The 13663-nt window shown below is 42.3% G+C and overlaps 1 protein-coding gene across 2 annotated transcripts in view; it reads right to left on the reverse strand.

Annotated features, from left to right (window-relative positions):
- The window catches only part of tmem87b (transmembrane protein 87B), a 55780-nt gene extending 47146 nt beyond the window's left edge, over positions 1 to 8634 (reverse strand). Inside the window, exon 1 of one of the 2 annotated variants that reach the window (XM_087983702.1) lies at positions 8363 to 8634. In XM_087983702.1, the coding sequence (XP_087839828.1) occupies positions 8363 to 8509 (147 nt within the window). In that variant the 5' untranslated portion in view covers positions 8510 to 8634. The remainder of the gene's footprint in view (positions 1 to 8362) is intronic. The other variant, XM_087983693.1, reaches the window with a different exon arrangement.
- Between the last annotated feature and the right edge of the window lie 5029 nt (positions 8635 to 13663).

Consider the following 13663-nt stretch of genomic DNA (forward strand, 5'->3'; position numbering starts at 1 on the left):
TTACAGAGTTATAAATGACAAGGCCATTGAGCTTCTGAGTCCATTCCATCAGTGAAATAATGGCTGATTTGTGGTCTAATTCTATATACCTGCCTTTGGCCTATATCCCTGAATACTTTTGCTGAACAACAAAAAAAAAATAAAAATTAGCAACTGCAGTTTGTGGAAGAGAATTCCAAACCCCTCTAATCTGTGGAGAAGTGCTTCCCAACATTACTCCAGAAATATCATGATCTGGCCCTAATTTTTAGATTTGCTCCCGAGTTCTAGAACCCCCAACCAGTAGAAATAGTGTATCTTTATTTATCCTGTCTTTGCATATTAGTACCTTGAAGACTTTGATCAGATTACTTCTTCACCATCTACATTCTAGAGAAAACATGCCTCATTTGTGTAATCTCTCCTCAAACCTTAACCCCTGAAGTTCTGGAGTCATACTTGTAAGCCTGTCTTGGACTCCCTCCAAGGCCAATATAGCAAACTTTGTTTCAAGTGGCAACTTTAACTGGCATTCTCAATAAATCAACAAAAATTATGTACCTCAAATACCAGAGGTTTACCACATTGTGATCTCAGTGATATCCGAGTAGTCAGTTGAGGGTGCAAGTACAAAGGCTCTCTGTTGGTAAATTTTATGTAAGGCAAATTTATGTGATGTGTATATCCCCTATATTACATTTCTATTGATTGTGTATGCCTCTTGATCAACCAGAATATTTGGACAACCGGCACACTCCTGTTCCCATAGCTGCTTGCTTAATAGAAAGTTTGCTTTTTTGCCTCCTAAAGTGTAGTCCCTAAATCAGCTCACAGAACTCCAAGTCTAATCAGGTTTTTGTATAACGGAGACATAACTTCTGCATCTTTGTACTCCAGTCCTCTAGATATGAATTGTTCTGTTGAAGGGTCTCTGGACCTGAAACATTGGCTTTACCTTCTCTTCATAAATGCTCCAGCAATTTCAGTTTTGGTAACAGATTTTCACTGTTTACAGTGACTTTACTGATTAAAGTTCACCTTAACAAAATCTAAAGTTCTGATAATTAATTTGTGCTTTTCACTTTCAAATGCTACATTGGAGTCAATCATGGTCTATACACTATTTGATAAATGATAAATGTACAATTATAGACAATAGGTGCAGGAGTAGGCCATTCTGCCCTTCAAGCCTGCACCACCATTCATTATGATCATGGCTGAACATCCTCAATCAGTATCCTGCTCCTGCCTTATCTCCATAACCCTTGATTCCACTATCCTTGAGAGCTCTATCCAACTCTTGCTTAAACAAATTCCAGAAGGACTAAAACATGAGGATGCATTTTAAATTGAAGTATCTAAGCCACTGCAGCTCAGTGAGCATAGGATTGATTAATGAAAATGACTTGATATGGGATAGGTTATAAGCAACAGTTTTGAATTCTCTAAAGTCTAGGAATCATAGTTGAGCAAAGAGATTTTGAAGATCAGTTCACAAAATAAAATTCAAGATCCAAAAAGGTACAAAAGTGTTGATCAAGTACTGGAGAAAGACAACTGGATTGAAAACAGCGAAATTACACTTATATGGAAAATTAGTTGGATCCAACTAGATGTTCGATAAATGCATCTCAGGAAAGACTTATTAGCCTTTTAGGTGGTACAGCATAGAATGATACCATAGTTCAGAGGTTTAATTTCAAAGGACAGGTTGAATAAACTTGGCTTATACTCCCTTGAGCATAGGAAATTGATGTGCAAGTCAATAGAGGAATTTCAAATACCAAAAGGATTTAAGAGTATAGACAGAAACTAATTCATTTGGAAGAAGTCATGACACCAAAATTGGAGGTGTAGTGGACAGCGAAGAGGGTTACCTTACATTACAACAGGATCTGGACCAGATGGGCCGATGGGCTGAGAAGTGGCAGATGGAGTTTAATTCAGATAAATGTGAGGTGCTGCATTTTGGGAAAGCAAATCTTAGCAGGACTTATACACTTAATGGTAAGGTCCTAGAGAGTGTTGCTGAACAAAGAGACCTTGGAGTGCAGGTTCATAGCTCCTTGAAAGTGGAGTCACAGGTAGATAGAATAGTGAAGGCGGCATTTGGTATGCTTTCCTTTATTGGTCAGAGTATTGAGTACAGGAGTTGGGAGGTCATGTTGCGGCTGTACAGGACATTGGTTAGGCCACTGTTGCAATATTGCGTGTAATTCTGGTCTCCTTCCTATCAGAAAGATGTTGTGAAACTTGAAAGGGTTCAGAAAAGATTTACAAGGATGTTGCCAGGGTTGGAGGATTTGAGCTATAGGGAAAGGCTGAACAGGCTGGGGCCATTTTACCTGGAGCGTCGGAGGCTGAGGGATGACCTTATAGAGGTTTACAAAATTATGAGGGGCATAGATAGGATAAATAGACAAAGACTTTTCCCTGGGGTCGGGGAGTCCAGAACTAGAGGGCATAGGTTTAGGGTGAGAGAGGAAAGATATAAAAGAGACCAAAGGGACAACTTTTTCACACAGAGGGTGGTATGTGTATGGAATGAGCTGCGAGAGGATGTGGTGGAGGCTGGTACAATTGCAACATTTAAGAGGCATTTGGATGGGTATATGAATAGGAAGGGTTTGGAGGGATATGGGCCGGGTGCTGGCAGGTGGGACTAGATTGGGTTGGGATATCTGGTTGGTATGGACAGGTTGGACCGAAGGGTCTGTTTCCACGCTGTACCACCTCTATGACTCTAAGAGGACTTTTAGATTAGATTAGATTACTTACAGTGTGGAAACAGGTCCTTTGGCCCAACAAATCCACACCGCCCTGCCGAAGCGCAACCCACCCATACCCCTAACCTAACACTACGGGCAATTTAGCATGGCCAATTCAACTGACCAGCACATCTTTGAACTGTGGGAGGAAACCGGAGCACCCGGAGGAAACCCACGCAGACACGGGGAGAACGTGCAAACTCCACACAGTTAGTCGCCTGAGTCGGGAACTGAACCCAGGTCTCTGGCGCTGTGAGGCAGCAGTGCTAACCACTGTGCCACCGTGCCGCCCGTACTTAATTATCAAATTATACCTTGACCATTCAGGAAATTTTTGAAAACCCAGTAAGTATTACTAATTTGGATCTCTCTCCCAAAATGTTCCAAATTGGCTTAGTCAAGAGTGGATGTAGAAAAGATGGAAGTAAAAAGGATATTAAAGCCATCACAGTAAATGTTCAGTTGAACGAGAAACAACTGCAAGTAAAGCCTCAAGATACAGAGGAAAAAGTGAGGACTGCAGATGCTGGAGATCAGATTCCTGAATAAGGGCTTATGCCCGAAACGTCGATTCTCCTGCTCCTTGGATGCTGCCTGACCTGCTGCGCTTTTCCAGCAACATATTTTTCACCTCAAGATACAGAGACTACTTCCAATAATATAAAAAAAAACACACAAGGATTGAATAGAGATTTTAAATTAATTAATAATTTTGATGCAATGAGGAAGACACTATTCCCTTTGTTTGGGAGGTTGATGAACAGTCATTAATTTACAATGATAAATAAACTAAGGAAGTGATGAGAGACCAAAATTAATTTATTTTACAAAGTTGGTGTAGAAAAATTGTTGTTGAGAGGAATAGTTGGAAATTTTAAGTTGACATTTAGGCCCATTTATTACTTTCAGAGCTGAAAACTTTTAAATTCAATATTATTAATGATTCAAGCACAGTGACATTTGATTCATCTTACTATGTCAGGAGTATCAACCGTCTAGCCCACTAGCACTAACAATCTGATTCACAAAGCGGACAACTCGGTACAAAGTACAAGTATTTGATTGCCTGCTTGAATTTTATAGGTGCCAGAATTTGGTAATGGCTGCTTTCACTTTCACCGTCTTCACTTTTTATTTCTTTATAGAACATGGGTATTACTGGCTGGAACAGCATTTATTGCTCATCTCTCAATGCATTTATAGGTAAGTACTAAATCAAGACACCAAGAGCTTGTGTGTCAGATATCAAATTGCATGAAAATCAAATGGAATATGAATTAAAAGCTTAATTTTATTTCCGCAGGCAAGTAGTAGGTACCTATATGGCCAGAAAGATAAAATCTGTACTATCAGGAAAATGTTATTCTTCATTGGTCACTTTTTCAATAGATGAACAGAAAGAGATGTATACAAAAGATCTGAAAGGTAGTATTAAGGGAACTGGACAAAGATTTAAAATGAAAACTTGTGCAGGACTACAGGGATAAGGCAATAAAATGACATCATCAGCTCTGTTTTCGGATCACCACAGACATGATGGGTCAAATGGCTGCCTTCTGTGCAGTATGATATGTATTCCATTGTACAAAGAGGCAGGGTGAAACAATTCAGATTTCTAGCACAAGATCATGACTTAACCCAAGACAACTACTTTGGATGTTCAATTATAATTTCATGCATGAGAAAGCTCCACATAAAGTAAAGTCTAGTACATGACTAAAACTAAACTCTGCAATCAATACATTTCTACTGAATATAAAGGCAAAGTTGCCGTAGTCCTACTGGCCAAATGGCTGTTCTCTCATTAGAGAGACACAACTGGCGGTGATTTAACTCGTGGATCACCAGGCCTCAGGTGAGGGGAGAGGTTGGTCAATATAATAAAATACAGAATCAGACAAATTTACAGCAGACGGAGTCCATTTGCCCCATCCCGAACTTGAATGCTGGCCAAAAATATCCACCTGGTGTAAACCCATTTCCTAGCTCTTTCAATACTTTGTTTTTATCTCACCTCGTAATATCGTCTTCAGTGTAAATGATGGCATTGAGTGCACATTCAAGTATTACTTGAGTGTGATGATGATTTCTGCCTCCACGAGTTGCTGCTTGAAAGGGTGGTCAAGACAGAAGACCAATATGGTAGCTCAGTGGTTAACACTGATGACTCACACAATGCCAGGGACCAGAGTTCAATTCCAGTCTCGGGTGACTGCCTGTCTGGAGTTTGCATGTTCCCTCCATGAATTTCTGTTTTTCTCCCACAGTCCAAAAATGTACAGGTTAGGTGGATTGGCTCTGCTAAATTATTCGCAACAGCCAGGCATGTTCAGGCTAGATGAGTTTGCCATGGTAAATATGGGGTAGGATAGGGCGCTCTTCAGGCCCGATGGGCCAAATCCTCACTATAAAGGCTTCTATGAGTTCCAAACACCCAACATCTGCCTTCCACTTAGGCTATAACAGCAAAACCTCTTCAACTATCTTTTAATCTTTCCTCTCAAAATTGTTCTTTCTGATCCCTTTCTCTGCATTTTCTGTGGCTCTAACTCTGCAGTCTGTTCTACTACCCTGATGCACATTGTATGGAACAATCTGCCTGTATGGCACACAAGACAACACTTTTCACTGTATTTTGGTATATGTGACAACAAGAAACCGAACTCATTAAAAAAAGTTACTTTAAATCTGTGTTCTGAAGGTGGTCATTGGATTCAAAACGTTAACTCTGCTTTTGTTTCCAGAGCTGCTGTGTTTCTCCTGTTTTTGAATCAGATCTTCAGTATCCTAAAGTTCTTTGATCTACTTTAAATCTGTGGAATTTGTGGGGATGCAGTGGATGCTGGGACAGTGAGTAAATCTGAGGAGTGGGACAGATTTTTAATTGGTAAAGGATTGAAGAATTACGGGAAGAAGGCAGGAAAATTGGGGTGGGGAGCAGATCAGCTGTGATCAACTAGCAGAGCAGACTCAATGGAACAAATGGCCTAATTCTGCTCCTATATCTTATGAACTTAAGAAATTTCTGTCCTTGATATGAATCCCTTTGCTCAAGGAAACAATTATTGCATATTAACTAAACCTCAAGTCTACATAATTTTCAAATTTTACCTCCTTTCCAAAACAAAATCTATCCAATCACTTTTAACAAGTTTTAAAGTGTAATGGCATTTCAATTTTTTTTTCAAAGCAGCAAATAAATAGTATTTGGTTTGTGACAGGTCAGAGATACATTTTGTAAGAGACTGCAAAAATAAAAACTGCAAATGCTGGGATTCAAAGTCGACAGGCAGAAGGTTGGAAGAACAGAGCAAGGCAGGCAATATGAGGAGATGGAGCAATCGACGGTTCAGGTGTAACCGTTCTTCAGGACCGGGGGGTAGGTATTGGGCGAGCTGCAGGGGCAGGGTGAAGCAGGGATAGGTGAAGACAGGGAGACGGTACGAACTGATTAGTGAATGGGAGGAATGAATCCGGTAGATGGGTGGGAGGAGTGGAAGTATGGGAAGAGAGGGTATATGAAATTGGAGAACTCAATGTTGAGTCCTCGAAGCTGTAGGCAGCCGAGGCAGAAGACGAGGTGTTGTTCCTCCAATTTGTGGTTTGGTTTGTTGTGGCAATGGAGGAGGCCAAGGATGGTCATTTGGAAAGGGAGTGGGAAGGTGAATTAAAATGGCCGGTGACTGGGAGGTCTGGTCGGCCTGTGTGGGCTTAGCTGAGATGCTTCTCTAATTTTACGTTTGGTTGCTCCTATGTAAAGGCCACATCGGGAGAACCTGGTGCAGTAAATTAGGTTGGAAGAGAGGCAGCCGAACCTCTATCTCACTTGGAAGAACAGTTTGGGGTTCTGGATGGAGCTGAGAGGGATGGTGTACCGGCAGGTTTTGCATCTTTTTCAGTTGCGGGGAAGGTACCTGGTATCCGGGAGATTGGTGGGGAGAGTGGTGCAAACCAAGGACTGTTGAAGGAAATGGTTCTTGCAGTAGGCAGAGACGGGTGGGGAGGGGAGGGGAAGTTGTTAATGGTGGTGAGGTCTAGTTGGAGTTAGCGGAAGGGTTTAAGGACGATGCATCAGATGCGGAGACTGGTGTAGTGGTAGGTGAGGACAAGGGGAACTCTGTCTTTATTGCATTTGTGGGGAGGTTTAGAGCAGTGGAACAGGGAATGGAAGTCTTGCGGTGGGGGGCTGTCTGGATGACAGAGGGAGGAAAAGCATTTTGTTCGAAATAGGGGGACATCTCGGATGCTTGGGAGTGGAATGTCTCCTTGTCCAAGCAGATGTGGTGGAGGATTGGGAGAACGGGATGGAGTTCTTGTAGGATACTGGGTGGGTGGAGGTGTAATCCATGTACTTACAGGAGTCTGTGGGTTTGTAATAGGGGTTGAGAGTGTAGTGCTGGAAAAGCAAAGGTCAAACAGCATCCGAGGAGCAGGAGAATCGACGTTTTGGACATAAGCCCTCTGTGTGTTTGTAGTAAATGCCCATTTGGAGACTGCTGCCGAAAATAGAAATGGAGTGGTCAAGAAATGGGAGGGACGTATCAGAGATGGACAAGTGAATTTGAGGGCAGGGTGGAAGTTGTGGGGAAAATCGATGAACAGCTCCAGTTCAGCCTGGGTGCAGGATGCTGCACCAATACAGTCAGAGATGTAATGGCGGAAGAGTTGGACACAGTGCCTGTGTAGGTACTGAAGAGGCACTGTTCGACATTGCCAAAAAAGAGCTGGGGTTCATCCAGGTGACTATTGTGACCCGATGGATTTGGAGGAAATGGCAGGAATTTAAGGGAAAGCTATTAAGGGTGAGGACCAGTTCGGCAAGGTGGAGGTGGGGGACTAGGTGAGTCTGTTAGAGAGGAAGAAGCAAAGGGCCATCCTTAAGGGGTATGGACGTGCATAAGGACTGCATGTCCATAGTGAAGATAAAGTGCTGGGTGTTAGGGAATTGGAAGTTACTGAAGAGATGACAGGCATGGTTCATGTTGCAGATGTCAGTGGGAATGCCTGAACGAGGCAGGGGAGAGGGGAATGAGATGGAATCAAGGTAAGACATGATGCTGGCTGGCTTGCTGTGTATTTCCAGCCCCTGACTTGTCCACATCACATTTGTACACAGGTCTTGGATGAATGATGAAAACTGCTCTTACTTGAAATAAGAATCCACAAATTGGACAGGAGGTATGCCCGCGCCACCTTGGGGATATTACTTTTCAAATGGAACTGCTTCGGCTGAAGCCTCGCAGGTCTGACAGCATGTATAGTCGTCATGCGTCCTGGTGCTTACCTTGAGAAAGGGTTGCACTTCGGGAGGTCTATTTTACACGAATAAATATTTGAAACGCATGATTTAAACGACTAGGATAACATTGATCTGATGTGTTTTGATTACGACGGGGCTGCAGCCCCACTCGGCCAGCAGCTTGCGACCACGAATACCTCCAGATCGCAGCATCCCTAATGGGGCGGATATTTTTTTCCACGAGTTTGCAACGTAGGCCAGACCGCTTGAGGGGGAAAAATCCCGTGTCAGCGGTCACGCCATCGTTCAGCGTGAAGATATCAGGAGACACCCACCTCCACCGGCAAAGATAACCACGAGGCGTCAACACACTCACCGGCCCCACCGTCCGGCTCCAGAAACCCGGCTCCGGGACTGTCTGTGCGCCACGAATGAGAAAAGAGGCGGAGATGTAAAAAGCCACGAGTGGGGAAGCCCGCTTTGCGCGTCCCGGTCCAGGTTCCAGCCGCCCACCTACAGCCATCTTTCCGCCCGATTTCCCCCACAGGACGGCAACTGCCGCCTCACCTGTCAAAGACTGACGTCATACACCCTACCTGCCCGGAAGAGGCGGGAGGAAACAACGCCAGGCGGCAACAACTGCGCGTGCGCTAGCTGACTGGCTGCGCTTGTTGACACCGAAGAGCACGCGCAGTATGCCCTTGGGCGACGCGCCTCCGCTGGTGCGTTGACTGAAACATGTCCGCATGCGCGTCTTTGTCACCGGTTGGCTGTCTTTAATTCTTGGTCACGTGGAAACGAACGGCTCGCGATCAACCGTCGAGGGAGGGATGAGTGAGGTTTTCCTTTCGCGGTGCCTTCGCTGGAAAGGAAATAAATGGTTTATTCCCCTCTTCCTCCACTCCGAAAATGATGCAAACGTTTTAACCATGATTTTTCCGACTGAAGAATTCACCAACCTGTCATGTTCCACTTTCCACAGATTGTAACGACTCGCAATTCCCAGCGTTTTCTGTTTGTTTCCTTCAGCTGATATTTTGTTTATTCACTTATGGGAATGTGGGTGAAGGTGGCTAAGACCAGCATTTATTGTCCATCCCTCGTTGCACCAGCAGGGATGGTGAGCTATTCCCTTGAACGACTGCAGTCCATTCGCTGGAGGTACATCCACAATACCATTTGGGAGCGAGTTCCAGGATTTTGACCCAGTGACATTGAAGCAACAGAAATGTATTTCCAGGTCAGGATGGTGAGTGGCTTGGAGGGCAACTTGCATGTGGTGGTGTTCCCACGTATCAACTGCTGTTGTCCTTCTGGATGATAGTGGCCATGCGTTTGGAAAGTGTTGTCCTCACATCCTTGCTGAATTTCTGCAGTGCATCTTGTAGGTAGGACACACTGCTGCTACTGACCATCACTGGTGGAGGGAGTGAATGTTTATGGATGTGGTACCAATCAAGAGGGATGCTTTGACCTGAATGGTGTAAAGTTTCTGTGTTGTTGTTGGAGCTGTGCTCATCCAGGCAGAAGGGAATGTTCCATCACACTCATGGCTTGTGCTTTATAGATGGTGGACACACTTTGGGAAAATCAGGAGATGAATTCCATCAGGATCCTAGTCTCTGACCTGCTCTTGTAGCCACTGTATTTGTATGGCTTAGGGGTCAGTTGTTTGGATGGATGGCCACTTTGTGATTCAGAGTGATGCCAATAGTGTGGGTTCAGTTTCTGCACTGTGAAGGATCTGCCTTCTCAGCCTTGCCCCTTGCATGAGGTGTGACCATTGGGTTAAACAACCATCCACTGTCGTTCGCATGAAAGCACAGTCCTGTGGGTCTGTGGCAACTTTATCTTTTACCTTTTTATTTATAGCTTGTCTAGTTCTGATTGAAGGTAACTCCCAGGATGTTGATAACTGTGGATTCAGTAATGATAATCTAATTGTTTGTCAGGGGTGATGGTTAGATTCTCTCTGAGAGATGATCATTGCCTCACTTATATGATGTGAATATGCCACTTGTCAGCTGTAGCCTGAATATTGTCCAAGTCTAACTGTATATAGACATGGACTACTTAATTATGTGAGAAATAAGTCTAAAGAAGAGTCATTTTGGACTCAAAACGTTAACTCTATTTCTCTCCCACAGACTTGCTGAGTTTCTCTAGCACTTTGGGGTTTTTTTTCCAGCATCCAGTTTTTGCTTTTATTAGCAGGAAGTGAGGAGTCATGAATAGTGCTGAATCTTGTGCAATCATTAGTGAACAACCCCCCTTCTGACTTTATGGTAGAAAGAAGGTCATTGATCAATCAACTGATAATAGTTGAGCAAAGACACAAGTCTCTGAGGAGATGGTTAATAAATGGAAAAGAAAATGCCATAGGTGGCTTGGTAATGGGAGAAAAATGCTTTCAGTTGTGTGTAAGAGAGTATCTGAATAGAATAGAGAAAAATACCTTGAGGAGCACCAGCAGGGATGACTTGGAGCTGAGGTGATTAACTTCCAACAACCATGTCCATCTTCCTCATGTCAGTTAGGACATAAACGAACCCTGGCAGAAAGCAAACTGAATATTACTGAGCAGGCTTCATTCAGAATTTAAACTGGGCAGCTTAAGTGGTATGTGATGAGACTTCAATGGGCACAAACTCTTTCCAGAATCATTAGGAATTTGAAGACATTACACATCTGCAGTGTAAATGATACCCACATTGATGCACTGATAATAGTATAGACGTGTAAGAAAGGCATCAAGGAGTCATGAGGTACTGAACTTTTATAGGTAGCAATTTAATACATGGCATCTACATAGTTAAGTGGGTTAGGTCAAGCATGAATCCATGATTGGTATTGTTTGGAGACCATGTTAGCTTAGTGCAAGGAATTGGGACATGATTGCACGCAGTATGAAAATTAGCTGAAAATGGCAAAACATAATCGGGCTTTTATTTAGGTTGCTGGCAATCATGTTTGAAAATAGAGTTGACACAAAAGTGGCAGGTACCCAGCTTCACAAAACTCTGTCAAATTTCTGGTCAGATATGTAGAATTTACTCCTACAAATCAGGAGGATATGATCAGAAAACCCAGGCTTCTTTAAAAAACTTTTTACATTTTCAAATAGGATTAATTTTTTTTCTGGATCCAATCTAATTTCAAAACTGAAGAAGATTCATACTGGATTTACGATGATAACTCTGTTTCTCTCTCCACAGATGATGCCAGACCTGCTGGATTTCTCCAGCATGTGACGATACTGTGCCTTTAAGAGATGTGTTCTGTTCTGTTTCTCTTGCAGAGGGGTGTTGTCACAGTGGTACCAAAATGTCGTCTTCACCCAGGAAGTTGGTAAACAACTTTGAGTTCTCCCTGATGGTTTTTTTTTAAAGTAAGACAAAAGAATCATGAGTGTGCAGTGTTAGGTTTGCATAAACCCAAAAAGAACTTTAGTTTTGCTTGCAGTTAGCTAGTGGTTTTGCTGTCTGCTGGAGCTGAAAGCTTGAGTTCTCTGCTGCTAGACAGAAGTCTTAGACAGAGGTTTCCTCTCAAATATCAAAACTGGCAGATTGTTTCTTTTTATTGGACTGGAGAGAGACAGCATGTGAGAATAATAACTGTATTGTTCAATTGCCTTTGTCAAGGGTGTGTTATGGAATGCTGCCTATATTGGAACAGTTGATGATTAGTAATTAAATAACACATTATCTTTTTAAGTATTTAAATAAAATTATGCCAATTCTTCTTTTCATTGTATTTTAACTGTGCTGTAAGAATCAAGTATTGATTAAAGCTTAATAGTGAACCAATCGAATCATATCTGGAACAAAGTGCCTCACACTTGCCTTTTTAAAAAAGTTAAGGTCTAGGCTATCTCCATAATATGCTTTGGGGATATTCTCTAGTCTAGTCTCTAACAAGCATTTTCTGTGTTTGCTAGCAATAACTCACTTTGATTACTTAATGATCTGCACAAAAGCTTCATCAAGTTCTAAACTCTTACTTTGTTCATTTTTACATTAATCTACAAAGCCCTGAAGCTTTGGTATAAGAAGAATAGTCAAAGTGTATGGTTTTGTACCATACTGGGCATTTTTTACTTTGAGTTTTAAAAAGAAATTCAACTTGAATTTTTAAGTGAGGACACTGAAGTTTTCAGTAGAATCTGATTGCCAGTAACCAAAGTCAATAGCTCACATTTTCTAAACTATCATGCTTACTACAGAAATTAAATAGTCAGATTTGAAATAATGACCTCTGTTGCTCCTACATTTATTTCCTGCCTTTGTTCCTCAAAGTGTGAAACCTTGGTGGGTTATGGTTCCATATGTGTTGATCACTCTGTCCATTGGCTAAAATATTCCAAAATTTTCTAGATTCTGGAAAGGTTGCAAAAGATTGGAAATATGCTAATAAAATAGCCTTCTTCAAAAAGGGAGCAAGGCAGATACTAGGAAATTATAGACCAGTAAGTTTGGTCATTGGAAAATTGTTGGAATACATCTTTAAAGAAATGACAATGGGACATTTAGAAAGTCAAAACAAAATCCAACAGAGACAGCATGATTTTATGAAGGGTAAGTTATGTTTGACTAATTTGCTAGGTTTCTTTGAAGATGTAACAAGCAAAGATTGTAGTGGGCTCCTGTAGATGTATATCTGAATTTCCAGAAAGCACTTGGTCATGTGCTGCAAAAAAGGTTAATATACAAGGTTAAGCTCACGCATGGTTAGCGGTAATATATTAGCTTGGGTTGAGGATTGTCTAACCAGTGAAAGCAGAGAGTCGAGATAAGAGTCTTTTCCTGTTTTGGCATGCTGTAACATGGAGCTTCATTTAGATAAATTGCATTTTGGAAAAGCAAATCAGAGCAGGACTTATACACTTAATGGTAAGATCCTGGGGAATGTTGCTGAACAGAGACCTTGGAGTACAGGTTCATAGTTCCTTGAAAGTGAAATCACAGATGGATAGGATAGTGAAGAAGGCATTTGGTATGCTTTTCTTTATTGGTCAGAGCAATCAGTGTAGGAATTGGGATGTTATGTTGCGGCTGTACAGACATTTGTTGGGTCACTTTTGGAAATACTGCGTGCAATTCTTCTGGTCTTCTTCCTTTTGGAAGGGTGTTGTGAAACTTGAAAGGGGTCAGAAAAGATTTACAAGGATTTTGCCAGGGTTGGATGATTTGACCTATAGGGAGAGGTTGAATAGGCTGGTGCTGTTTTCCCTGGAGCGTCAGAGGCTGAGGGGTGACCTTATAGAGGTTTATAAAATTATGAGGGGCATGGGTAGGATAAGTAGATGAGGTCTTTTACCTGGGGTGGGGGAGTCCAGAACTCAAGGGCATAGGTTTCGGGTGAGAGGAGAAAGGTCCCTTTTAAATCTAAGGGGCAACTTTTTCATGCAGAGGGTGACGTGTATTTGGAATGAGCTGCCAGAGGAAGTGGTGGAGGCTGGCACAATTGCAGCATTTAAAAGGAATCTGGATGACCATGTGAATAGAAAGGGTTTAGAGGGATACGGGCCAGGTGCTGGCAAACTGGTCTAGATTTATTTAGGATATCTGGCCAACATGGATTAGTTGGACTGAAGGGTCTGTCTCCATGCTGTACATCTCTACGACTCTGACTCTAATGGGGTGCCATAGGATTTGGTCACTTGAGATAGAATGTACTA

This window comes from Chiloscyllium plagiosum, unplaced genomic scaffold (genome assembly GCF_037043375.1).
Source record: "Chiloscyllium plagiosum isolate Xiang-an unplaced genomic scaffold, Cpla_swu_hap1 HiC_scaffold_3, whole genome shotgun sequence".
NCBI lineage: Eukaryota > Metazoa > Chordata > Chondrichthyes > Orectolobiformes > Hemiscylliidae > Chiloscyllium > Chiloscyllium plagiosum.